Genomic DNA, 27,837 nt, shown 5'->3' on the forward strand with positions numbered 1-27,837 from the left:
CCTAATTCAACTGGGACTTTGAACCAACCTTTTAAACGAGCCAAATTCATCTCCCGAGTCTCAGCATCCCTAGGACTCCTTATCATACTAGGTCTCGACTATTTCACCTTTATCCGAAATAATCCTCTTCGTATCAGGATTGGGCCAAGCTTAACAGGGCCGGTCCATGACAAGATTCTAAACAAACATCTATGGGGCGAGCATATTTCTGAGCTCGGCCCAAAATAACATTTTGATTCCAAACATGTATATGATCAAGTTGTGTTCAAATCTGAGAATAACAATACCATCACCATTCCATATCCGACTTAAGTGTTTTAGTAAAATACCCAAACTCAGCCAATTACCTCTATAACCGCCCCCATTAAGGTCAGATATCGGGGTACGCAAACTCATGGCATTTTGCCATCCCTACATGGCTACACCCATTATTAATAGGACATGGATCCTCTCCGGATCTAATTGTTCTAATCCACTTAGTCAAATCATCCGAGTTATTGAAATTAATTTAACGGTTAAAGTTATTATAACTTTTAAAGTAAGTCTTTATTTGTAGCCGTTAGATCTAATTTCAATTACCTGTATGATTTGAATAGGTGGATTAGGACAACTGGATGGATCCATGTCCCAAACCCTGTTGTGTTTGACCGGATTGACGATGAGGTGGCCGCGTGCTCGTTACTCAAGAGTCACTGTAGTACAAGAACGCGTAACACCACCCAGTCAAAACGCAACCGCGTTTATAAGCACGGACCCGGCTTGCCTGGCCCATTGAAATGACCCAATTAAAAAATTAATTCAGCAAAAAAATGATCATGAGGTGTTAGAAATTGGCTACGCTACCGCAAGTCTCCAATGACTCCGTCCACACGAATAAAATAAGCATAACTAATTAAGTAAACTTAATTAACTAGTTGTTATTATAATATCATTTGTGAGTGCTCACACTAAGTACACACTAGGTCGACAAAATTTTCACGACTGACCCGACATGAAAAATAACAGGTTTTGAGTCAATCCGTCAATGATTATGGTCTTGTTGAGTCACCCATTAAGCATCCGTTAACGAGTTGGGTCGTTATCGAGTCACACGTTAAGAACCCGATAACATATCATTTTTCAGATCTAGACATTACACATATCAATTTTTGCATGATCAGTTAACCCGACACGAAACGACACGATCGGTTAATGAATTGAGTCATTATCGGATCATTCATTAGGAACTTGTTAAGATAACAGATTTGATACGACACGACCCATTAAGATAACGAGTATGACACAAAAACAACACAACCTGACAAACACAGCATACCCACTCCACACCAACCCCCACAAAATAATTGAGATTAGAGAGTAATTCCTTACCACTTTATATCCCATTGGTTAATTATAAAATTAAGCATCAATATTTGATATGTATATACTAAAGAACAAGTATGGTTTGGTTAAGATACATAACCTGAGTTAGATATATGGTTTTTAAGCCGGCAATATAGTTAAAAGCAATACTCTTGTACTCAATTTTCTATGTTCAGTTCCCTGCTTACTGAAATCGCTTGCCAAAAAAAAAAAAAAAGACCCATATATAAATAAAAAATATATATATATATGTATATATGTATATATGTATATATGTATATATGTATATATGTATATATGTATATATGTATTCAAATTCCATTCAAACTCTGTGGCCCATCGCTTTAAAGACCCCCAAGGAAGAAAAATAAGCAAAGAAGAACAACTTCTAGCTAGTCAGTCCATGGATGCTGAAGCTTCACCGTAAGTTACTCGATTGCTTTTTTTCATCGATCACCTCTATTTTCCAAACTGTATGATGAATATATAATATACACACAAATATATGTATCCATATATATAACAGTATAATTAATTGTGCAGGTTTGAGAGCAGTGAGACAGTTGCGAGTTTCTTGGCATCGACTCCCTTGCTTATTGAGTCATGGAGGCTATGCAGCGTAGCAAACACCACTCCCGGCACCGCTTTCGAATCCCAACAAATCGGAGACGTCGGATATTTTGCTTTATCCGGAGGAGAAGAATGTTTGAGTTTCAGAAATTTGGTAGCGTTGGAGACCGCCGGCCACGGCCTTTTCCCACCATTATCCAACAACAACAATAATAATCATAATAATATTATTAATGGAGAGGAAGAGGCTGTCATGGTGCATGCAGGGCTGCTCAAGCTCTTCGTGTCCCTACGCTGCTCCCAAACGTTCCAAGACCAGGTCAGATATATCATCCATTCATCCATATATTCTTTTCCTTTTAATTATTTTACTCCAATTTATTTATTTTTGGTGTTGATGTTAAGGTAATGTGACTGAATCCTCTTGTTTTGTCATCTTACATATGTGGATGACATTATTGTTGTTGCATGCATATCCCTACCTATATGGATGCATATGTTAATAATCAAATTGATGTCTAAGAAATCATGAGTTTTAACCAAATTGAATAAGGGTCATTGGTTTAATCGCATGTGTTTTTATATATATATATAAACTACATATCAATGGAACTCTCTCTCTGAGTCAACCAAAAAATGGTGAAAATATTATTTAGTTTTCTATCACAACAAAAAAGTTACAAGCAATAACGTAATTTCACAAAACAAAATTTTGTTGTTTTTTGTTTGATCCTTACTTACAGATAACATCTCTAATTTTTTTTTAAATAAATAAATAAAACTCTCTCCCTCTCTCCTCACTCTCACATTCTCTCTCACTCTTTTCCTCTCTTTCTCGTTCAATTTTAAAAACAAAAATAAAAAATTTCACACATACTTTGTGTGTGAGCATATACTTGAAACTAGTGAAAATGACTTCAAAACTTTGAATTTTAACTAAAAAATTAAAAATAATCTACTAATTTTATTTAGTAGGCACGAGAGAAAAAGAGAAAAATATATAAAAAAACCCAAACTAAAAGCGAGTGAGCACACCAACCCTTTTACTTCTCTCCCCGTCATCTCCAACATTTGCAAGAGGAAATTACAGCCAGCTTGAAAACGAACGCGAAAAGCATACAATGACTGGGCAAGTCAATCCTATGGAATTTGCTGCTGAATCATGATCCATCTTTGTCTCCTTGTGTGGCTTCCACCATTTATGTCGTTGCTATGTCTTGTTTTCCCTCACAAATAAAGTAAAAAGTGGAACAAGTTAAAGAGGAAGAGATTTATATAGAGGAGGATGGGAATCTGCATCTGCATATCTGCAAATATATTGGAATATTATAATTTAGTTACGATCATTTTGCAAGTATATTGGAATCTACAGATGTCAGTTGTGATCATTTTGCAAGAAATTGATAATTTAGTTGTTCTTGTATGTGTCTTGGAGGAGGGAAAAATGGGTGGAAAGGTTTGGGAATGCCAACAGTTAATGAAATAAAAAATAGTTGCTTATGAAAATAGATGAGACAGTATTTATGAAACAAAATCAAGAAAGAGATACTATTTATGAAATTGTACCAATTATTATACATTATTTATAAAACATGATCAACAACTAGGCATTACATATGAAAGTGGACCAAGAACTAGACACTATTTATAAAACTCGACTAAGAATGAGACATTATTTATGAAACTATACCAATTTCTATACACTATTTATGAAATATGACCCAATAACTAGACACTATTTATGAAAGTGAACTAAGAACTAGGCACTATTTATGAATCTGGACCAATAAATAGTGTAGTACCATTCAGTTTCATAAATAGTACATTATCGTTCAGTTTCATAAATAATGTTCAGTTTCATAAATAGTGAAGTATTGTTAAGTTCCATAAATAGTGTAGTATTGTTCAGGCGCAGATCTCGCCCGTCAATTTTTTTTAATATTAAAATTGTGTCATTTTCATTAAAATTTAAGTTCTTTTGTTCTCTTTATTAAAATTTAAGTTTTTTTTATTAAATAAAGTTATAGTATGATTTTTTGTTAAAATAAACTTAGCTCAAACCCTTTTCAAGCCTCGTATATATACATATATGAAATTGAACAAGAGTTTTGGTTTAACCAAATCAAGTTAATTTGAGGCAACTGTGACAAGTTGTAAGAGTTTTTTAGCGTCATATTAAGTTACCAATTACTATATCTATATAATATAATGAAATTAAATAAGGGTATTGGTTTAACCAAATTAAGTTAATTTGAAGTCAATTGTGATGGATTTGGATCCTCTCCTGAGCTCAGCATCCTAAGCCTATTAAGCAAATCACATGGCCCGTTGAATTTTGATCCAACGACTACAATTATTATAACTTTTAAAGAGATCATCTGTTTGTAGCCGCTGGATCAAAATCTAACCGTCCATATGATTTGCTCAGCAGGCTCAGGATGCTGAGCTCAGGAGAATCCAAATCCAATTGTGACAAGTTGTAAAAAAAAATTTAGCGTCTATTAAATTAGCACTACTGTACAGTAGTTCACTCTTTTCTTATTAAACCATGTAATCAGTTAGGTCAGGGCCGTTTGGCCCCTGCAAGTGCTTCTGGAAGCGTATAATATAATCAAACCGTTGACTTGGATTATGCAGATGACCTTGACTTAATCCCTAAAAAACGTTTTTTGACCAAGCCCTAATGCCATCATAAGCAGTGGCGGATTCAGGTTTTCAAGATCGCGGGGGGTCCCAACATAAAAGCTTAAAAAAAAAATATATATATATATATATATATATATATATATTAGACTAATTTGGTTCCAAATCACTATTTTCTACTGAATTTGGTTCATTAAATAAATCAAGATTAATCTCAAGGGTAATAAAACCAACAAATTCTCTTTAGCAACATAACGCAATTAGTGACTCTACAAAGATAAAATTTGCTAATGTAACATATATCTTATAATTGGGAGTTGGGACTAGAGTATAGGATTAAAAAACTTCTATGAATTTGGAAGATATTAAATTAGGCAGCTAAAGGTGGTGGAACAACAAATGGTGGTGGGGAATAGGGTAACTTGGGTTTAAGGTTGGAAGGTTGCAACGATTGGGGCTGAGAGTTTTTAAATATAATTTGGAGATATTGGAAAAGACCAGGGTTCTTGGGATTTGTAGAGAAAATAGAGATATTTTAGTTTTTAAATTTTTTATAATGACCAAGCTAAAAAACGTTGTCATTTTGGCTAGGTCTTTTAAAACAAAAATTAAAACCCTCTTCTTCTTCTTTGTCATAATCACTACTGCCTGCACATCCATAGAGGCAACAAGCCTCTCCACTGCACCTGCCCAAATTATTGGAGGGTCCGAAAGGTCGATCACAAGTGTTTCTTCAGACTTCCGAAGGGTCCCGGGACCCCTGGATCCCTACATGGATCCGCCAGTGATCATAAGTGCATGTTAGATAGCTTAAACCGAGTAAACGGTTTAGGTTAGTTTAAGGGAGTCTTATATGCTAATTAATTTGTAGGGACAAAGAAGTGTTATTTGGGTGACAAATTAATAGAACGTTTGGGACTTGCAGATCAGTATGAAAGGGTGATTTCTAACTGTCGATGACTTTGCTTTTTGTTTGGTCATGATCGAGTACAAAAGGGTTATAGCTTTTGAGAAAACTGTCGGGAGTATAAAGGGGGTGTGAAAAGGAGGAAATTAAGGAAAGGAAGCTATGATCATATTTTGAGTCATAGAAAGTGAATTAACTTTAATTTCTCTTTCTCTCGGGATCTTTCGAAACAAATCAAAAACACTGAATCCTTGATAAAAATTTTAAAATACAAAATATTATAATAATATCCTAGTTAAACTCCTATAACTTGAAATCTAGACAATCTTAGAGCATCTATGTTGGTATAGGCAAATTAAGTAGACAAAATTGCACCATACGGACTTCTGTGACATGTTAACGACTCAGTCTTCGTGAAAAAAAATTGATCGCTCCAATGGGCTAGGTAAACTAAATAAGCTTTAGAGTGAGTTCTTAATCCGTTGCTTTCGAGTCCAAACCTACGTTTGCTTAGTAAGTAAGACTGAGTTATGCGAAAGGTTAGAAACCAAAACCTTCGGTAATAATAAATAGTATACCACGCTTGTTTCTTTATCTTACCCATAAGCTAAGGCATGTTCTTCATGTTACAACTGATAGAAGGGTAGTGAATCATCCTGATAATTAGGATTACTTACGCAAAATTTGGTGGTTACTTGTCTACACCATTAGAACAAGATTTTACTTATATATAGCTCATGCTCATCAAACCATATTTAACTATTCAATTACCTTTACTAGTGCCCCACTTCACCCACTGATGCTGATATAATTTTAGGCTTTTTCGCTATGGCCGTGAAGATATATTCCCTCTGCATGCCAACCACTAGACAAGTTAAAACTTACGGAACTTTAACGAAAAGCACCCGGTACTGTTCACTGTAACGAAAAACCATATTTTTACATTAAAAAGTCAATCATGATACTATTCACTTTACCCTTTATTTTGTCCTTATCATTAAAACTCAAAGTTTTCAAGCCATTTTCATTAGTTTTCCTTAAAACTTAAGGATCCTTTTTGTGAGGATCCTCTCCGAATTCTCTTTGTGAAGATCTAGAAGATCCTTAAATCATGTTCGTTCATCATACATCGTACGGTTAGAAATTATTTGAAATATTTTTATTTAAAATTAAATATGAACAGTACCTGACGAAAACTGACCTCACGATGTACGATGAACGAATACGATGTGAGGGCCGGAGAGGATCCTCATTCAAGTTAAAATTCGATTTAGTTGTCTACATCAAAACTTCTCTTTTAATTAACACATTTTTTGAGTGTGATAAGATAATTAAGTTCCTACTCGTGCGGTAATTAACATTTTGACTTTGGATAATGTTAGAGATACTAGATTTTTTAAATAAAATTTGCAAATAAAATGATGTAGTTGTTGATAATTGAATTATTAGTTAAGTATCGATTAACATGCTTATTTCTTATTGATGACACAAATGTTTACAAATTTAATGTAAAATTTTGGTCTATGCATTACTCTTGCACTTTTTGTTTTGGTTATGAATTGAGAAGGTAATAAATGAAAGATCAGAGATCGAGGAGAGAAAATAAGTAGAAATCACAACCTAAATAATTTAAGTTTAAAACAAAAATAAAATAGAAATGAGTGAAATGACATGGCTGCCAAACAAACACTATATATTTTTGGACTCTGAATTGCAGTTGGAGCTTCAGAAACTCAAACCAAACATTCGTCGATCGATCTCATACTTCTGGGCATACGACTGGTTGTTTGTTGCAATACAACACTTGCATCATTATATTACGGGAACTTTAACGAAAAGCTCAGTAGTGTTCACTTTAACGAAAAACCACATTTTTACAGTAAAAAGTCAATCCTGATACTATTCATTTTACCTTTTATTTTGTCCTTATCATTAAAACTAAAAATTTTCAAACCATTTTCATTAATTTTCTTTTATATTATTTGCACGTCGCCGGTCAATTTTGTACGTAAGCTAAGTACTGTTGTAAGCACTGCTGTAAGCACATTTAACCTTTTGCGCAAGAGACATGTTGACTGCCTAAGGCGTACTAAGCTTGAAGTAGGATTCTCTTCTCTTTTTTTTTTTTTTTTTTTTCCTCCTATTTGAATGATCACGGTTAAACCATGTCAATATCTTATATTAATTTCTTATAACAAAAAAAAAAAAAAAAAGAGAATATAAAAGAATGGGAGATAATCTTAATCCTACTGGCTTAGCCTTAGCAAAGATTGCTTTCCCACTTCCACATCTCTTTCGTTCGCATGGATTGCTTTCCCACTTCCACATCTCTTTCGTCAACAAATTGCCAATCAATCAAACTCCATCTTTCTTTAATTTAATTTTAAAAGAGTATAAAAATAAAAAAAATAAAAAAAATAAAAAAAATAAAAAAAATAAAAAAAATAAAAAAACTGTTAAGTCTTGTTTTCTTATTTTGAAACCGTTTTGATGTTTAAGTTCTTTTTGTTCACTTAAATTAGAGTTTGAAAACTTTTGACAATAACAAAAAAATTAGAGGTTGAAGACTATCACTTCTTAACTCCCTCAGTTAACACATATAGATTTGGAAAAGTCTGAATTTCTCTTTAAAATCCATAATCTAATACTAAAAATTCAGGAATAATGTCAACTCTAGTTGATTCGAAATTTATTTCTTACTCTCTATTTTTAAGTTCTCCAGACTCCTTCATTTTCCTATTTTATTAAGCAAAAATGCCCTTAGTGTTGCTATGATGCTACTTGTTATTAAACAAAAAACTCTCACCTTTATATCTACTGCTAATATTGGGGGCAATAAGAGTTTGACCAACCAAATTCAGTCTTTCTTTTGTAATTAAGGTAATGATTTGGAGTATGAAAGCATAGAAAAAACCGTAAGTGTGGTAGGCATTACTGGGTAATTGACACTTAAGGTTGTGCGCACAACTGGATGTCGTATGGCTTTCTTTTGTTTTTTAGGGTTCAAAACAGTCAAATAAAATCTTCTTCTTTTTTTATTTTTTATTTTTAATTTTTTTAGTGGAATCATACAGAGCTTGTTAGAAGAAGAAAAAAAAGCTTTAGTTCAATAAGTCAATGAGCATTTCATGTCTTAGCTTAGTCCATCTAGTTATTAAGGCCTATAAGATTAGGCCGAGTATTTTAAAATTAGCAGCAAAAACCCTTAAAATTACAATACCTAAATCTTCGTTTCTTTACATCCATAAATGTTAAACTTGCCAAGTGAGTTATAAAACGCTCTGTGTTGGTATATGGTCCAGCCCATGATCAATGTTCTAGATTATTCTAGTAAGCAAGAGATGAGGCTGGAGCTTGCTAGACAATTCTAGCATGTTAGAAAGTTGATGGAAGAAGCTAGAGAGTACTAGCTTCCTTGGTTGCAAATGGAAAGATCTAGAAGCTACAAGTATGTGGCTAGTCTAGATTTTTCTATACTAGAGGTTTGAAGAAGGAACTAGAAACTAGTAGAATGCCAAGCCCTCACCTATAAATATGGGTGTGATGTAACCAATTGAGAACCAAAAAAAGAGTGAGTAGCAAAGGATCAAGTCCAAAGCTAGAGTTCCACTCCAAGAGTGAGAGTGAGAGTGTTCCACTACACATTGTGTGAGTGAAGTTTAGAGTGATAGAAAGTGTGTGTTATACTTTCTTGTATCCATCAAGCCTTGTCTTTGGCTTGGTAAGACTACTCTTGTTGTATTCATCTTTTTTTTTTCATATAGTGAAGATTGATCCTTGTTTGGTGGACGTAGGCATAAATTGCCGAACCACATAAATTCTTGGTGTCCATTTTCTACTTTACCTTGTGCATTCTCTATCTTGTAGTACCGACATTCCTAACAAGTGGTATCAGAGCCAGGTTGGCTCGTACTACGAGATGGAAGGAAGTGGCACTATGATCAAACTCACCAACTCCAATTGGGTAACATGGAAGCCAAGGATGGAGGACATTCTCTATTGCAAGGATCTGCATGAGCCAATTGAAGGAGATGCCGCTAAGCCAGATAGCATGTCCGATGCCGAGTGGAAGAAGATGAATCGCAAGGCTATTGGCACAATTAGACAATGGGTGGACGATAGTGTTTTTCACCATGTGTCTAATGAAACCAATGCTCGCGAGTTTTGGACAAAGCTTGAGTCCTTGTTCGAGAAGAAGACTCCAGCTAAGAAAGCCTTCTTGATCAAAGAGCTCATCAATGTGAAGTACAAGGATGGTTTAAGTGTAGCAGAACACTTGAACAATTTCCAGAATATCATCAACCAGTTGGCTACTATGAAAATGACGATCGAGGACGAGCTACAAGCGCTCTTGTTACTTGGATCATTGCCAGACAGTTGGGAGACCTTTGTGGTGAGTATAAGTAACTCTGCTTCTAATGGTGTTCTTACCCTTGATAATGTTAAAAATAGCATGCTCAATGAAGAAACAAGGAGAAAGACTTCTGGCACAGATAGCAGCCAAGTATTTGTCACAGAGAACCGCGGAAGAAGCAAGAGTAGAGGGCCTAGAGGTCATGGCAGGAGTCCTAGCCGATCAAAGTCAAGGTTCAGGGGTGCATGCCACCATTGTGGCAAAGAAGGCCATATGAAGAAAAATTGTCGAGTTTGGAAGAGAGAGCAAAGGGAAGGAAACAATCAGAAGAAAGATGATACTGGCAATACCACTGCTGTCATATGTGGTGATGTACCAGAAATATTGTCTGTTGGTGAATGTCTGCATATGGGCAACTCTGACAGAGACATTGAATGGATCTTTGACAATGGAGCTTCCTTCCATGCTACGTCCAAACGGGAGTTCTTCAGTACATACAAAGAAGGTGACTTTGGCATAGTGAAGATGGGGAATGAAAGCTATTCCAAAATTCTTGGAATTGGTGATATACGTCTAAGAACTAATCTCGGCTGCCAATTGATGTTGAAAGATGTGAGACATATTCCTGATATACGTCTCAATCTGATATCCATCGGTACCCTTGATCGACAAGGATATTATCACCATATTGGCGAAGGAAAATTGAAGCTTACTAAAGGCTTAATGGTGGTAGCAAGAGCACGACTTTGTTGTACGTTGTACCGGTCAAATGCCAAGGTTTTGAAAGGTGAGTTGAATGCTGTGGAGGACTCATCTCTAGACTTGTGGCATAAGAGGCTAGGTCACATGAGCGAGAAAGGCCTACAGGTTTTGGCAAAGAAGTCTCACATTCCCTTTGCCAAAGGTACGTCGTTAAACTCTTGTGAGCACTGTTTATTAGGAAAACAAAGAAGAATTAGTTTTTCGATTCCATCTACAAGGAAAGGAAACTTGTTAGATCTTGTTTATTCAGATGTGTGTGGTCCCATGGAAGTCGAGTCACTTGGAAGAAATAAATATTTTGTTACTTATATTGATGATGCTTCACGAAGGGTGTGGGTGTATTTGTTGAAATCCAAAGACCAGGTGTTTCAGACATTCCAGGAGTTCCATGCCATGGTGGAGAGGGAAATTGGGAAACCTCTTAAGTGCCTTCGTAGCGACAACGGCGGCGAGTACACATCTCACCAGTTTAGAGAGTATTGTGTGAAACATGGCATACGTCATGAGAAGACAGTTCCTGGAACTCCACAACATAATGGTGTTGCTGAAAGAATGAACCGAACCATCATGGAGAAAGTCAGGTGTATGCTGAGGACTGCAAAGTTATCTAAGCAGTTCTGGGGTGAAGCTGTAAGGACAGCCTGCTATTTGATTAACCGATCTCCATCAGTACCATTAGGTCTTGATGTTCCAGAGAGAGTATGGGCTGGTAATGATGTGTCTTACTCTCATCTGAAAGTGTTTGGCTGTAAAGCTTTTGTGCATGTGCCCAAAGAGCAGAGATCGAAGTTAGACTACAAAGCTACACCGTGCATCTTTCTTGGTTATGGCGATGAAGATTTTGGTTACAGATTATGGGACCCATACCAGAAGAAGTTTATTCGAAGTAGAGACGTGGTCTTTTATGAAGATCAAACAATTGGGGATTCGGATAAAGAAGCACAACCAGATGGTGCAGACAGAGGAGTTGATCCATTAGCTTCAGATGAAGAAAGTCACGATGACATCCCTGAAGCAGCTGCCAATGAAGTGCCTGCAGAACCAGATAATGCTGATCAGGGGGAGCCTGATCAAGATGTGCCAGACCATGAGATTGCTGATCAGGTGGAGCCTAATCAAGAAGAGCATATTCAAGGAGAACCCAATCAGGGGGAGCCTCCAGCCCTACAAGAGAATGAAGATCAGGTCAGAAGATCCATCAGAAATCGAAGACCGTCTACCAAGTATTCTTCATCAGAGTATATCATGTTGACTAATTATGGAGAGCCTGAAACATATGAGGAGGCCAGAGCTCATAACGACAGTGACAAATGGATGAAGGCAATGGAGTCGGAGATGGATTCCTTATCAAAGAATGATACCTATGAGCTGGTGGAGCTTCCAAAGGGCAGGAAAGCATTGAAAAACAAGTGGGTGTTCAAATTGAAAAGAGACGACAACATGACAAGGTACAAGGCTCGTTTGGTTGTCAAAGGTTTTGGTCAAAAGAAAGGAGTTGACTTCGATGAGATTTTCTCACCGGTGGTGAAGATGACTTCCATTCGAGTTATCCTTGGTATGGCAGCAAGTATGGATTTTGAGCTCGAGCAGTTAGATGTTAAAACTGCATTTCTCCACGGCAATTTAGAAGAGGAGATATACATGGAGCAACCCAAAGGCTTTGAAGTCAAAGGTAAAGAAAATTTGGTGTGCAAGCTCAAGAAAAGCTTATATGGTCTTAAGCAGGCTCCGAGACAGTGGAATAAGAAGTTCAACTCATTCATGGTGAGTAATGGGTACAAGAGAACTCATGCTGACTCTTGTGTCTATATCAAACAATTTTCTGGAGGTAAATTCATCATCTTATTGCTTTATGTTGATGACATGTTGATTGTCGGACAAGATACCTCTATGATTAAAAAGCTCAAAGAAGAGTTATCTAAGTCCTTTGACATGAAGGACTTAGGGCCAGCCAAGCAGATTTTGGGCATGGATATAATTCGTGACAGAAAATCCAAAAAGTTGTGGCTGTCACAAGAAAAGTATGTTGAACGGGTGCTTGAAAGGTTCAACATGAAAGCAGCCAAATCGGTAAGCTCACCTTTAGCCAATCATATCAAGTTGAGTAAAGAGTCGTGTCCAAAAACATATGAAGAAAAGGAGAAAATGGCAGTTGTTCCCTACTCTTCAGCAGTAGGAAGTATCATGTATGCAATGGTGTGCACACGGCCAGATATTGCTCATGCAGTAGGTGTGGTGAGCAGGTTTCTCTCTAATCCAGGGAAGGACCACTGGGAAGCTGTTAAGTGGATTCTCAGATATTTGAAGGGGACTTTTAAGATGTGCTTGTGCTTTGGCGGTTCCAAACCAATCTTGGAAGGATTTACAGATGCTGACATGGGAGGTGACCTGGATGGTAGAAAATCTACATCTGGGTACTTGTTTACTTTTGCAGGGGGAGCCGTGTCTTGGCAATCCAAGTTACAAAAGTGCATTGCTTTGTCCGCAACCGAGGCTGAATACATGGCCGCTACAGAAGCATGCAAGGAGTTGTGTGGCTGAAGTGGTTTCTCCAAGAGTTGGGTTTGAAGCAAAGTGATTATGGCGTTTATTGTGATAGTCAGAGTGCTCTGGATTTGAGCAAGAACACTACATATCATTCACGCACTAAGCACATTGATATTCGTTATCACTGGATTAGAGACGCTATCGAGAACAAGTTGCTATAGCTGAAGAAGATTCATACCGATAATAATTCTTCAGACATGTTGACAAAGGTAGTCACAAAATCAAAGTTGGAATTCTGCATTAAGGCTGCTGGGATGAACTCCAGGTAACTTGGAGTCATGATCGGAATTCCTCCCTCATGGACTGGAGGGGGAGATTGTTGGTATATGGTCCAGCCCATGATCAATGTTCTAGATTATTCTAGTAAGCAAGAGATGAGGCTGGAGCTTGCTAGACAATTCTAGCATGTTAGAAAGTTGATGGAAGAAGCTAGAGAGTACTAGCTTCCTTGGTTGCAAATGGAAAGATCTAGAAGCTACAAGTATGTGGCTAGTCTAGATTTTTCTATACTAGAGGTTTGAAGAAGGAACTAGAAACTAGTAGAATGCCAAGCCCTCACCTATAAATATGGGTGTGATGTAACCAATTGAGAACCAAAAAAAGAGTGAGTAGCAAAGGATCAAGTCCAAAGCTAGAGTTCCACTCCAAGAGTGAGAGTGAGAGTGTTCCACTACACATTGTGTGAGTGAAGTTTAGAGTGATAGAAAGTGTGTGTTATACTTTCTTGTATCCATCAAGCCTTGTCTTTGGCTTGGTAAGACTACTCTTGTTGTATTCATCTTTTTTTTTTCATATAGTGAAGATTGATCCTTGTTTGGTGGACGTAGGCATAAATTGCCGAACCACATAAATTCTTGGTGTCCATTTTCTACTTTACCTTGTGCATTCTCTATCTTGTAGTACCGACATTCCTAACACTCTGCTAGTGCTAGATGTCCGCCTTGATAATAATATCTGCCAATTGATCTTTGGTCTTCATGAACGGAACGTCAAATGAATCAAATATTATCCATTCTATGTTAAATTTTAACTGCAAATTTGATTAGTAGGATATATTGATTAATGCACCATATTGATCCGCTCACTACAAGTTATAGAATCAAGTGATATATACAAATGCTGCTGATGGTGGTGCAGGTGTCGGCCCTAATAGAGAAAAGCAAGTCCATTGTGATCACAGGCCATTCTATAGGAGGAACAACTGCCTCACTCTGTGCTCTCTGGCTCCTTTCTTACCTCCGATCCATCTCTTCCACCCTTCCAGTCCTTTGCATTACCTTCGGATCACCATTGCTCGGCAATACCTCCCTTTCGCGAGCAATCCTCCGAGAAAGATGGGGTGGCAATTTTTTCCACGTAGTTTCCAAGTACGACATCATGCCAAGACTACTCCTTGCTCCAATTGAATCATGCAGCACTCAAGTACTGCATTTCTTACTACAATGCTTTCACCGCTTTCGAAATATCGGTGTTCATGTTCAACTGCGCGACGAAGAGAAAGCTGCACTATCCAGCTTCGTGTCAGCTTATTTGCGTGCGTCATCATCGCAAGAAGGAGAAGAGAGAGAAAGCAGCAGCAGCAGCAGCAGCAGCATGTCGTATTGTCCATTTGGGAGCTACTTGTTTTGCTCACAAGAGGGAGCTGTGTGTGTGGAGAATGCAGAGTCTGTGATGACAATGATGCATTTGATGTTTATGCCAGCTGAAGCTAACCCAATGTGCTGTATCCAGGATCATCTCAACTACGGAGATTATGTTGACAAGATTTCTTCACAGTTTCTGAAAACGAGCTTCATGCAGCAGGATGAGCTTCCAGAATCAAGCTACGAAGCAGGGGTTGCATTGGCATTACAGTCCTTGGGAATAAATAGCCACGTATGTGTGTTTCGTTTGTGAAATGAACCGAACCTTTTTTCATCCGTTCATCTCATGTGTATATGTTGAATTAATGAATTTCAGGAACCGGCTGCCGCACCTGCGAAGGAGTGCCTAAAGATAGCAAGGCGATTAGGACGTACCCAAAGTTTGAATTGTGCTAATTTAGCTGTTCGGCTCTCCAAGTACACGCCTCACAGAGCTGAAATCGAGTGGTACATGGCATCCTGCAACGAATCTGGTGAGCAACTGGGGTACTATGACGCCTTCAAGCAAAGGGACTCCTCAAAAAAGGGTAACAGGGTCAACATGAACCGCCACATGCTTGCTGCATTTTGGGATGGGGTGATAAAAATGATGGAGACAAATGAGTTGCCTCACGATTTTCACAGGCGAGCAAAATGGGTAAATGCTTCCCAGTTTTACAAACTCCTCGTTGAGCCATTGGACATTGCGGAGTACTATAGAACTGGTATGCACCGTGTCAAGGGTCATTACTTGGCGCATGGAAGAGAGAGGAGGTTTGAGATATTCGACAGATGGTGGAAGGAGATAAGCATCAACGATCAGAAGCAAAGTAGAAGCAGAAGCAAGTTTGCAGGTTTGACTCAGGATTCGTGCTTCTGGGCAAAGGTGGAGGAAGCTAGGGAATGGCTTACTAATTTTAGAAGTGAGACTGATACAAGGAACCTACATTTTCTGTGGGAAAATATCAATAAATTTGACAGCCATGCAACCAGTTTGGTCCAGAGAAAGGAGGTCTCTAAAGACGTTCTGGCAAAGAACTCAAGCTACATGAAATGGCAGCAAGAGTTTGCAGATCTGAGATCGCAGGTACGCCACGTCCAGCTTCAAATTCCAAGTCCTAGAGATGGGTCTTATTTACTTCCCTAGTTTGCATTCTGGAAGGCTATGCAATGCGTATGCATAGATGTTTATACTTTAAAGATTGTGCTTTAAGTCTTTAATTTTGTACTAGACTGTGTCAACTTCGTCTTAATTATGGCATAAATTTGTCTGATATGTATATACAATCGTGTGTGCGCGCGTGTAAATTACCTTTCCGCTATCAGTTTCAATGTTTCTAACAGGTCCTTTGAACCATTTCCTTGCATCCAACATCCACCAAAGCATTATTAGCCCCAATCCCACACTCAAAGCAACAGGTGCACAGTTGCATGTATTCCAAGTAATTGGGTAGAAAGTCGGGAGGAGGAGGAGAAGGGAAGACAGAACAGGTATAACAAATCCACGGGAAGGCAACCAAGCAAATTGGCCTTCTTGCTTTCCCCAAATAAAATGGTCCACCTTTGAAGTTGTTTGCCGGCATTACCAATCTTGCAAAGATTGGAACTGCACATCCTCCCACCCATCCAATTCCCTGTACATGTTGAAGTTATGGCAGTGCAGACTAGATTGACTATCAAGATTGGAAGTCCAAGGAGAATGCAGATATTCAGTCTTTGTAGCTAAAAGTTGCGTTTTGGGATGTTCACAGATTATTCATACTGATTCAAACAGATAATCTATTTGTTAAGAAGTTTTTCTTTTCCCTCGTGCTCAACCATTCAAATTCGGGCTGTCGGCTATGAAGAACCACACCAATCAAATCCACTTTGCAAAAGTTGTAGTACAATGAAACAGTCGAGCAATATCGTTCGATTAGTTTTCACTGTAAAGGAAACAAATCAATAAGCACACAGCAGATACCTCTTTCAAATTCTCAATAAAATTGGATATATCGGTTGTGTTTCCTGCTACATTCTTGTATAGCAATTGGCAATGAAAATATGATAAAACTGTAATATGACAAAGTAGCAAGTTCTCTCCTCTTTCTTTCCAAAGTTGAATTATAAAAATTCAAAATTTCAGTTGCACTCTACTTCAACCGCAAGCTTCTTTGGTTCACTCAGACACGAACCCTTATTAAAATTTTCTTCTGTTAATTCTATGTCGCATTGGCTCTTATTTAAGCAGACCTGCAATAAGTAGAAAGCATGTTAGGAAACTGACAGTGAAGACTCAAGTCATATAAATGCCGATAATTATATTACATGAGGTTATGTAAGGTAAGGATGGATCCAGTAATGTTCAAAAGGGAACTAAAAAAACCGAACTATTTATGGACAACGAAGAACACCTAAATTTAAGGTCCAAATGACATGAATTGAATTAAAGAAATACGACTTTTGTGTGCTAGGTAAGGTTAAAGTTGAAGAAACACTGTATCTAAAGCTGGTTGGGGTGGGCTAACTGTCAAAAACCTCTAAATTATATGCTATCAAAATGTAATCAAACTTGCTGACAAGTTTTGAATTAAAGATGGTTTGTAAAAATGTTAGCAAGCATGCTGACAAGCTTACTGGAATAGGAAATCCTCCCCAACAATGACAACAAATACTCAATTGGACACATCTATAATTCCAGTTGAACTCACATAAGGGGGAGTTGGATGTGCTTACCTTTTCGACCACAGAAATGGAGTTAGGGTCATGGCAGTTGCCCTGTGTATAGGACCCACAGGCGCCTGTAGGATTCCCAAAGCTGGCAAATTTTACACTTGAAATATGTGTATCCTCAGGGCAACCTAAATGGACGGTTGCAATGGTTTCGTTACTTCCACTTCCCTCATTCCAAGATTCAAGGTCAATAGAGGGGTAATTCTCTGCTACAAGAGCGCACACACCAGTGATTTTCCGCCTTGAGAACTCAATTTTGGATGGATCTCCACCTTTCTCCTCGAATATCACCAGTACGTTTCCAGATTGCTTGAACCAAGACCGTGGAACATGGTACCTGGTCCAGAAACAGTAAGAGGTGAGTTTTTCATGGTGACAAACAATAGAGATGTCAGTTTGCATCATGCAGTTTCGTCTCATTAATTTTAGAAGAAAAGAACTGAGAACACCATGAAGATCGAAGTCTATTACTGTAAAATATTTCATGAATTGACAGCATAAAAAAGTACAAACTTGTTGACAAGGGGAAACAAAGCATGATACTCGTATTTTGTGGGTTTGTATCTACACATCGAAGTGAAGTCTCTAAACCATAAACACCATAGTTATGTTTTTTTTGGAAAGAAAAATGGCATTGAAAATTTGCGAAAGGATTCCAAAGCCTATGTTCTGATACACACACATCTACGTATATACAATCTTGCTTATGTGTGTGTATTCATGCCTGTGCTTGATGGTCATCTTATCCTGGTAACAGTGTAAAAGCTTTTTCATACATTAGTCCAAGTACATAATTCTCGAGTCCTGAGCTTCTCCTTTTTCTCATTTTAAGATCTGATAAAGGTCATGGAACATTTATCTACATCTGTCTGGTGTAAAAAATATTTTGGCAGCAATTGAAACAGATTAAAAAAAGTAATTGTCTTCCAAAAACAAAAGGTGTAATGAATTTTTTCCGATGTTATATTACCATCTTTGCGTTGGTTCTCCACACCCTGTATTGCATTTGTCTGGATCAAATTTGCCTCTGTAATTGCATTCTTTAACACATCCATGTAAAGGGCCCTTCCTAGGCCAGTATCTTCCAATCTCTTCTCCATTTAACCAAGCTAGACCTTTTCCCATGTGAACCATATCCAACCCAACAGGATCATCACCCGATGGAGGGTCCACAATAACCTACATTATTTCGAGCAACTGCTTATTCTCTATTACCTCCAGTAAACAGCTGTGTTCAAACCAAGTAAATGGTTATCGTCAGACATAAGAGATGTCGGGTAATCCAGCTGCTCACCTTATACCATGTCAAAGGCTGTTCCTTTGGAGGTTCTGAGGCTGAAACCCAAGTTACATTACCGAAACCTTCTTCCTTGTCAAGACCTTGATGCTCCCCTTCCAATCCGATCTGGAAATGGAAGAAAGAAATTAAGGTAAGTCGGTTAAAAATTTAAAATGGGCTGCAACCACATTTTAGACCCTCGTAAGATATTAACGGGTTGCAGTTTATGCTGTGTTCGCTCCAATTAAAGAAGTAAAAAGAAAATAACACAAGATATAAAAGGGAGAAAAATACCTTGTAGGTCCAATTATACGCTGACAAATCTATTGTCCCATTGTTGAATCCCTGAATCTTGACACTAGTTAGCCCTGCCCCTACCCATTCATAAAATGATCCTGCGTTCTAAAAGCATGAGGAAAAGATCAATAAGCTATTGAAAATTGTTGGAAACAAGGTACATAGATGGTTGGTAAGGAGCCAACCAGTTTCAACCAGTACACTCAATATGGAAACCTGTATTGATGTTCATTCGGCGAAAAAGGATCATATTATGGAGGCCCATCCATCAATGTGGTCCAATGTATGAAATGTCTTTTTTCCCTTTACGTTTTCCATGTAAGATAGCAGTACATGAAAAAATCATTTATCCATGTGATTACCATCACGATCACATCAATGTTTATCAACACCATGTTTGTCTGTATATTTGACGACAATTAAACGAGTAAATAGTTGCGGATTTTGCAGGGATGACTCTTGAAGAAACTCGTACAAAATGTTCTCCAATTGGGAAGATTTTTTGTTAGATTGATTTTTGAAAGGGACCTAAAAAAGAGATGCTTCGGACTATTGAACCGCATTGTAAGGTGAGCTCCTCAAAGAGAACTCGTCAGAAGCTCCAATTCAAAAATTATTAACAAAATAACCGGAGTTGCAGACATATATTCAAATAATACACCTGTGTATACTCGTAGTTGTTTTCCGTGGTGCACCAGATGAAAGTGCTTTACACTACAGTCTCAACTGACGGTTAACATTGAGTAAATCATGGAAATTAGACATGACAGAAGACAACTATACCTGCAGACCAACTGTCATGCTTAGTAGAGCAATATCATTCTTCCCCTCCTTCAGAGAGATGGGAGTTTTTAATTTGAAGGGGAAGTGCGTGCCATTTCCAGCTGCACTAGCTGAACATCAAGCATATAAGACATTTATTAGCAAGAGGTTGTCGAATTGAATGACTCCGGCTGTGGGGTTTACTAAATTAATACTGTCAACAAATAACAAAATTAACTAGAACGTCAACTAATCATGAAGGTAACCAGAACAATGCACCAGAATATGTAGATAGGATGGCAGTAATGTAGCACCCACAAATGAGATAGACATGCACCAAAAACTGTTTCATAAATCTAATTGCACAGATCTGTTTTCAACAGTCTATAATTCGTAAGGGTGTAGTTAAAGATGGAGCATCTAATTAAACATAAATTGGAAAATGGATGGAGATGCTTAGGTCTCTTTGAAATGCAATGGTTTGAATATCAGAGGTGGGAGTTTCATATTCTCATCATGACTCCCCCACCCCACCCCCAAAATGTGGTAGACTAGGCCAAACACGGGGCTCAGACATGTGGCCAAACGGGGCTTGACCTCTTAATAACCGTTTATAGCTGGAGCATCCAACCCAGAACCAACTGCCAAAGGAGGGAGACCCAGGAGTTTATTTACTGAAATGAAACACTTAGAATAACCTATGTAAGATTGTTATATCCTCAACAATAACTTCTGTCTCAACTTATAAGACGTCTTCATGAAATAAGAAAAAGTCACAAACTTCTGCATCAATTCAGCCACAAATTATTTTTACAAGCATAAGCATACCATCAAAATACCTAGACCTGCAGATCAGGTATGACTTGAACAGAAAAAGATGCAAGTCCATAGAAGCTTTCATTTTGAATACGGACCATAAGACGTTTAGACAAGAAAAATAACCTTGGAGTTCTTGATTCACAAAAGCATGGACAGCATGACCCTTTGATTCAATTAGAAGAACCGGCGAGCTTCCTTTCTTTAAGAACTCTTCATTTTCACCGACCAATATGCTGCCATTAAAAGAATCATATGAGTCAAAGAAATTACTTGATTCAGAAAATCCTAGAGAAAATGACTTTAGATGGTAAACTAAGCCGTTATTTTTTTCCGAATGAGCAAAGACAAACCTTGTTGTATACCAAAGATAGTCCGTCGTAAATTTTGTAGTGTTAATGTGATCTACCAAGCCACTTTTTACAAAGTCCGCTTCACCCCAAATCCCAGCTTTCTCCACAAATACATCCCATTTCAGATCTTTCAAGCTTTTATCTGCTGATCCTACTGATAGCTGCAAACTCTCAGGTAACATTTCAACTACAGAGCTCTGGGATCCAACCTATTGGAAAATTTCAAGTTGAATTGTAAACCCTAATTCAAAGCTAAAGTGATTAAAAAAAAAATCAGGAAAGCAGAGGGGCATATGTCATGACTATTTATTTGTGAATCATTTGTAAAGAGCACAGAAATCAAGGGAATATTTCTTGATAAAGTAATGTAGATCGTTGGTCTTAGTACAATATGTCATCACTATTCCATCAGCAGTTATTCGCATATCATTTCTCGAGGACTCATAAATCAATGGAATATTTCTTGATAAGGAGATCTTAGCACAAAAGAGTTTTATTTCAAACTCTCTACCGTCATATATGCCATAAATTGTAGAGCATGCCAGCTTACTAGTCAATCATGTAAACAGTAAACCAGACCAGTTAGAGAACAATTTGCAATGTTTAGGGCCTCTCCCAAGAATGACAATATATCATTTTCATATCATTTCCATCTGCATACTGTTTCATTGTTCTATTGTTTCCTTTCTATATATTCTCTATGTATGCTCTCGAGCATGGACACACACATACTGTTTCATTGTTCAGTGTTTCCTCTCCACGAATGGGAGCACACACATGTAGACATATAAAGAGGACATCTAGAGAGGGGTCTCCATTTTCTAGAAAAGCAGAAATATCTTTGCATTATAGTTGAATGATCTGAACTGTCTGTTTTTCAAATCTCTGTTTAAGGGTCATCATGATGGAAATAAAATGATTATATATCTTCATATTTGGCTGATTTCTTGACAAGGATGAACCTTGAATGGAGATTTAAAAATTAGACGGTTCGGATCATTTTACTAGGATGATAAGTTCGTGATACAGGACAGCATAAACACTAAGATCTAAATGTAATAATTAAAGTGACCTGCCATTTAAACCACCTGACTTGAAGTTTGAACAACATCCTGTATGTCTAAGATCTAAATTGTATCTCTAAATGTAATAATTAAAGTGACCTGCCATTTAAACCACCTGACTTGAAGTTTGAACAACATCCTGTATGTCTAAGATCTAAATTGTATCTCTACATATAGAGATACATGTGATACATGCATGTATCATTGAATACAAGATGAGCTAAACATACAAACTTTTAAAACTACGTTACCTTAATAGAATGCAGGCATCAGAAACTTAAAAGTTACCTTTGCTGTATTAAACACTACATTCTTGCAGTCTGGCAGTATGCTAACCGACCATGCTGGAAGATGATATGACATGTTTCGAAATTCTACTGTCTTGTCATTTTTGTCATCCATGTTCGCTATAAAGGCAGCACATGCTCCAGAAGAGTTGGTAAAGACATCAGCCTACAACATAGGTTACTATTCAGTAATGGTTCCCCATAGTCAAGCAGATTAAAAGCATAAACAGGCGGAACTTGAGATTAAAACTTCCGGTAAAAAATTATATGCAGCAATGAGATAGTACTGCAAATATTTAGGTTTAACAGATCCACTTACAAGAACCATATAGCAATTCTTGCATATGTCAGAATCAGAATATCAAATTAATTCGAACATATCTAATGATCTTGAAGATGAAGTTGGTCATATACCAAGCTTTAAACATGTTTTAGTGCCGAAGACACTAACCTGAATTACATACACCGAGCTTATAACTAGTTCTAACTTTCATTTGATAACTAAATTTATATACAAAAAAAATGATTAATATCTAGCAAAGATGTAGTCAAATACTATGATAAAATATACCTCTAGGGAAGGACCCAGTGATACATTAGTTGGCTGACTGTTGAGCATAATATGCTCACATAACTTGATGGCTCTGTGAAGTTGCTTAAGGTGCCCCCATTTTGGAAGCCTAGGTAATCCATATTCATCAATTGGTGCCTCATAGTCATAACTTGTGGTAATGAATGGTCCACCTGAAGTTCGACCAAAATTTGTTCCTCCATGATACTAAACCACGAAAAGAAGAGAAATGATAAAGCCGAAATTAACACCATTGATAATTATGTCAAAAACCGTAATGCCAACAACAAGATAGTAATTAAGTACAAAATTGACATGGAATGTGATATTAGATGCAACAAAATGAAGTACCATATAGTAATTGTGTACACTTCCGCCTTTTTGGAAAAAGCGAGCTACAGAAAAAGCAATATCTTCAGCTGGCCGGTGAGGATTCCAGCCCCCAAATGTTTTGAACCTGAAATGGATAGAGATTGATCCAAGCACATAAGTCAATATGAAATTTTGATTCCCAAAGAAAGAATATTAGAAGCATCATTGATTCATTGGCCTTTTGGGATGGGGGCTGAATTGTATTTGGTTTTCAAAGCGCCATAGTTTCATGAAGACAACTTATGATGAGGAAATCGTAACAGAAAAACTGCGCAGTATAGTAATAGAAACATGAACAGAGAGACAGAGGTGAAATACTACATTACCAGCCAGGCCAATTCTCTGTCCAAATTTTAGGTTTGTTCTGATAGATAGGCGTAAACTGGTCACAGTAGAAGGAGTTACAAGTATTTATCTGCAAAAGAAACATGGGATTGGTAATCAGTTATGGTCTATAACAATATAGACCGGTCACAAACAAGTAACCGTAATTCTGCCTGGGATCATAATGGGGTTTTATTTTGCGATACAAAACATGGCTAAGTAAATTTGCCAAATAAAACTCGTACATGTAATAGATAAGGTGAACAAATGAGCATTTTCAGGTTTTATATCTTTTTGACATAAAAAGAATACTTCATTTGAGAAATTGCAGTACAAAACTTTGATGAAAAATGTCAGAAATAGACCTTAAATCTCACAAACACATTTAAGGAAAACATCATTCGTTTGCACGTGCAGTCATTCGTTTGCACGTGCAGTCATTCGTTTGCACGTGCAGGACGAATGCTGTCCCGATTCCATAAGTAAAATCAAAAACTTTTTAATCTCACAAAATCATTTTTACATTATTTCAAACATAATACACGGAATGTGGATTCTGCTAATTGTATATTTACATTTGATAATTGTAAAAAAAATAATAATAATAATCCTCTATGGTATGATAAGTGATAAACCGTTCAAGACCCTTACCACAGACTCTGGAGCATCAAATTGTTGGCACATTATCCAAGGGACACCTATATTCTGAGAAACAGCCATACTAGCAGCCCACATAGCATATTGTTTACCCCCTTCTCCGTAATCCTTTTCATAGTATCCATATTCATTTTCTACCTGCAACCCACAATGCACCATTCTATGAATCTTAACATCTGCTCGACGACATACATAAATGAGATTTGAAGCAAATTCCCAACAAACAAGATGCAAAACTAAAGCTGGAGCAAATTCCCAAACCCTGCAATTGATTTACTTGATCAAAAAAATTAGTTGTGGGTTCTGAAAGACTAAAAATTCATGACTGAAACCAAAGTTAACAATGAATAGTTAACCAAATTGTGTAACTCTATGTAATCAGACTCTACGGGGATTTCTCATATCAAATCTACTAGACACGAGAGATGTGTCTCAGAAATCTACTTTCAAGCACCCATATCCTTTAACTCTGGGAAATTACTTTCAAATACTAGTATCCCTTAACATAAAACACTATCACATACACAAACAATAGTCTAAAGAACTTCAATCTGTTTGGGATAATGCATACCATACTAGTAAGAAAACCAAAAATGTAGTCATGTTCCCTCATCCTTATATTATTTAATAAAATTCTGTTTCCAATCACAGAAGTGAAATGTTGAAATCTAGAACCACTTCCAATCACACGATGTGATGATTCAGGGAACTAGAATGAATACACAATGTCACCAAGCTTAGCTAAAGGCTAACCTAGGAAAAAAAAGCAAATCAGAACAAATAAGATCGATATCGCCAGGGTTTTGAAATTTGGACCTAGAGGACCCATTTTAATTGAAGGGAACAAGGTTCTTGAAACATATATTTCTTTCCTCCTCCTTTCGACATCTCCAGTACATTTTCTAGAGTAGAAATGTAAGATTCTGGCATTGAAATATTTTCTCCACCATCTGTCAAGGAGGATAAATATACAGATACAAAGTATTGGTGCTGTGTAATTTCATAAAATCAGGACAGTTGATTGACTATCACTAGATGGTTCGGCAAGAAAAAAGATTGATTATCACTCTCAAAGTCAAAGATGCTTGCCTGGGCCAAGATAATAGGACCCCCTTGCGATGCAAAAAACTTCTCCTGTTTCATTAGGTCAACTATGAATGTTGTGAACTTCTGCATGTGATACTGAAACCCCAGCAAGTTTAAAAATGAAAATGAATCAGTTAGAGACATGTAATTTATTAATCAAGTAAGCGTAAACTGAAAAATAATGGCAACACAATGGCCTAGTCATCGAGGCGAACAAAAAAGTAATAACAAAATGAATACACTATCAAAGTTTATCACAAGATGACATGGAAGTATGAATATTCTTTTCAACCAAAAGAGAATGAGTATTCTTAGAACATCATCTGCAAAGATATGTAACCTAGGATTTAACAATTTGACTCCCATACCTTAAAAGGCTTATTTTCAGTCCGAAACACAGTGCCAGGCACATAATGCAACCAAACAGGTATCCCTCTGTATTTACAAACGTGTTTTAGGAGTTGTCAGACAATAATTCAAGTCAGGAAAAAAAAAAGAACAATCAACGACTACGATATTCAATGGAGATATGCAGCAGGAGCCAATATTAGCATATAGTCTCCGGTAGAAACAATATTACAACCAAAATAGGAGGGCATACCCAAAGTACCATTCTGCCGCAACAAATGGGCCAATTCGAAGAATCAAATGCATCCCAGCCTGCTCGACGATTTTGACAAACTTTACCAGATCATATCGTCCCCCAAAATAATACTGAAAATCCCAAATAAGAAAAAGGAAAAAGTGCAAATCAGTTTACTGTATACACAATCATAAGTAGCACTTAAGCACAATGTCCATAATCAAAGAGCCATTTGATTGAAACTGGACTCACATTGCCTGGAGATGGCTCATGACCATTCCAAAACACGTACGTCTCAATCACATCCACCCCTCCTTCTTTTGCCGTCTGAACTAGCTTCGGCCACATCTGCAAACAGGCACACAAACCGCAATCATGATTTAAACCAAATAACAATGCAGCAAGTGTTAAAGTTTCAGAGAGACGGGCCACGGCCGACCACTAATCGCATCAACAGATCGAAAGTAACGAACAAAAAAAAATCACAAGCATCCAAAATTCTAAATCAAATAACCAAACAAAATTAAAACGGATATGGCTCAAAGTCAGAGGTCTACTATCCAATCGAACACTAAATTGCCAGGTAAAATGCAAAAGCTACCAACTTTTCAGCGTGACTATGATTTGAAAGGAAAGAGTAAAGTGGGTTTTGAATTAAATTTGAGAAATGAGAAGTGAAGTGGATTAGTTTAGTTACCTCAGGGACGCTGCGAGGGTAGTGAATGGCAGCAGAGATGAGGAGCTTCCGCTGGCCATCGATGATCAGAGACCGGCTATCGTAGCTCACATTGCGCGCCGCAGCCGTTGCCAATAGCGCGATTGCCCAACACGGTAACAGCGAAAGCAGCAGCAATGGCGGCAGCAGCTTCATCTTCTCCTTAGTTCTTGGTTCTTAGTTCTTTCTCAGCGCAACGCTAGCTTAATAATGATAGCTTGATACGAGCTCACTCACTCATTGGCCTTTGGGAACATGGTTAGTTGGCAGAGAGAGAGAGAGAGAGAGATAGAACAGAACATGTGAACTTGTGTAATCTATTTATGGCGAATAGTTGAGGGTTGTCGAGCTCGGACCTGGCTTCTCTGCCGTCCCTTACACTCTTATCCTCTTTTATTTGTGCGATGACGTTAAATCACGTTAATATTTTATATTACTATTATTTATTATTTATTATTTTTATACAAAAATTAATATAAAATATTAACATCGCATAAAATAAGAAAAGATGAAAATGCATGATAACTGAGAGGGCAGAGAAGCGAGATCCGTCGAGCTCAGCGATCTGAGTGGGACAGAGACTGCTGAATACTGTCCAATGGGCATTGAGAGAAAGAGGACGAAGGGGTTTTTGGGAAAGGAAGTCGGTGGATCTCACGACTTCCCGTACAAGATTTTGCCTACAAAGATTTTCAAGCGATGTCGGAGTCATGAGTCATCCTATTCCTATCTCTCTCCTTAATCATCGCATATGCCAATCATAGGAAATAATTTAATAGGAATTAATATTACAAGCTAAGGCTGTACACGACTTACACGTAAATACTTGGGGTTTAATAGGAATTAATCTTATTAGATAAAGCACGTGTATATATTAAAAGGGTATGCTATCTACACATCTTTTTTTACTTTTTTCACATTTTTTTAGTTTTCGACCATCGGATCGGATAAATTGAAGAAGATCAACGAACTTAAATTAACACGGAGTGTGTAAGAAGTAAAAATAGGTGTATGGATAACACATCCCATATTAAATACCTGGGTTTAATAGGAATTAATATTAACAAATAAGACACGAGTACATGATAAATATTTGGGTTTAATATGAATTAACCTTACAAGGTAAGACATGCATACATGTTAAATACTTGGGTTTATTAAGAATTAATCTTACTAGGTAAGACATGTGTAC

General features: G+C 37.3%; 2 protein-coding genes across 4 annotated transcripts; one reads left to right on the plus strand and one right to left on the minus strand.

The window, feature by feature from the left end:
- Positions 1-1,516: 1,516 nt before the first annotated feature.
- Positions 1,517-16,572, plus strand: LOC103456277 (lipase-like PAD4). Of its 3 annotated transcripts, none has more exons than XM_029094810.2 (5): positions 1,517-1,785; positions 1,906-2,251; positions 14,283-15,020; positions 15,105-15,854; positions 16,112-16,572. In XM_029094810.2, the coding sequence occupies exons 1-5, from the start codon at positions 1,628-1,630 to the stop codon at positions 16,118-16,120; spliced, it is 2,001 nt and encodes a 666-aa protein (XP_028950643.2). In that variant the 5' UTR covers positions 1,517-1,627; the 3' UTR covers positions 16,121-16,572. The 3 variants fall into 3 exon arrangements, with proteins under 3 accessions (XP_028950643.2, XP_028950642.2, XP_028950640.2); XM_029094809.2 differs by having other exon boundaries at positions 16,152-16,572; XM_029094807.2 differs by lacking the exon at positions 16,112-16,572 and having other exon boundaries at positions 15,105-16,054.
- A 155-nt stretch (positions 16,573-16,727) lies between these two features.
- LOC103456279 (beta-galactosidase 10) lies at positions 16,728-27,392 on the minus strand. Its single transcript, XM_008395969.4, has 18 exons — positions 26,628-27,392; positions 26,183-26,278; positions 25,949-26,061; positions 25,716-25,782; positions 25,351-25,443; positions 24,256-24,399; positions 23,607-23,695; positions 23,260-23,365; positions 22,909-23,115; positions 22,339-22,503; positions 20,987-21,195; positions 20,760-20,869; positions 19,839-19,948; positions 19,053-19,160; positions 18,774-18,884; positions 18,450-18,658; positions 17,483-17,816; positions 16,728-16,999 (listed from the first exon to the last, which is right to left on the minus strand). The coding sequence occupies exons 1-18, from the start codon at positions 26,799-26,801 to the stop codon at positions 16,889-16,891; spliced, it is 2,556 nt and encodes an 851-aa protein (XP_008394191.3). The 5' UTR covers positions 26,802-27,392; the 3' UTR covers positions 16,728-16,888.
- Between the last annotated feature and the right edge of the window lie 445 nt (positions 27,393-27,837).

This window comes from Malus domestica, chromosome 15 (genome assembly GCF_042453785.1).
Source record: "Malus domestica chromosome 15, GDT2T_hap1".
Classification (NCBI taxonomy): domain Eukaryota; kingdom Viridiplantae; phylum Streptophyta; class Magnoliopsida; order Rosales; family Rosaceae; genus Malus; species Malus domestica.

What these genes read in the sequence shown, in the direction of transcription:
- LOC103456277 (XM_029094807.2), top strand. Translation starts at nt 1,628, where the DNA reads ATGTATATATGTATATATGTATATATGTATATATGTATATATGTATTC. An exon ending in ATGGATGCTGAAGCTTCACC is followed by an intron (nt 1,786 to 1,905) that starts GTAAGTTACTCG and finishes TTAATTGTGCAG; the next exon opens with GTTTGAGAGCAGTGAGACAG. An exon ending in CCCAAACGTTCCAAGACCAG is followed by an intron (nt 2,252 to 14,282) that starts GTCAGATATATC and finishes ATGGTGGTGCAG; the next exon opens with GTGTCGGCCCTAATAGAGAA.
- LOC103456279 (XM_008395969.4), bottom strand. Translation starts at nt 26,801, where the DNA reads ATGAAGCTGCTGCCGCCATTGCTGCTGCTTTCGCTGTTACCGTGTTGG. An exon ending in ACCCTCGCAGCGTCCCTGAG is followed by an intron (nt 26,279 to 26,627) that starts GTAACTAAACTA and finishes GCCTGTTTGCAG; the next exon opens with ATGTGGCCGAAGCTAGTTCA. An exon ending in TGTGAATCAAGAACTCCAAG is followed by an intron (nt 19,949 to 20,759) that starts GTTATTTTTCTT and finishes CTTGATGTTCAG; the next exon opens with CTAGTGCAGCTGGAAATGGC.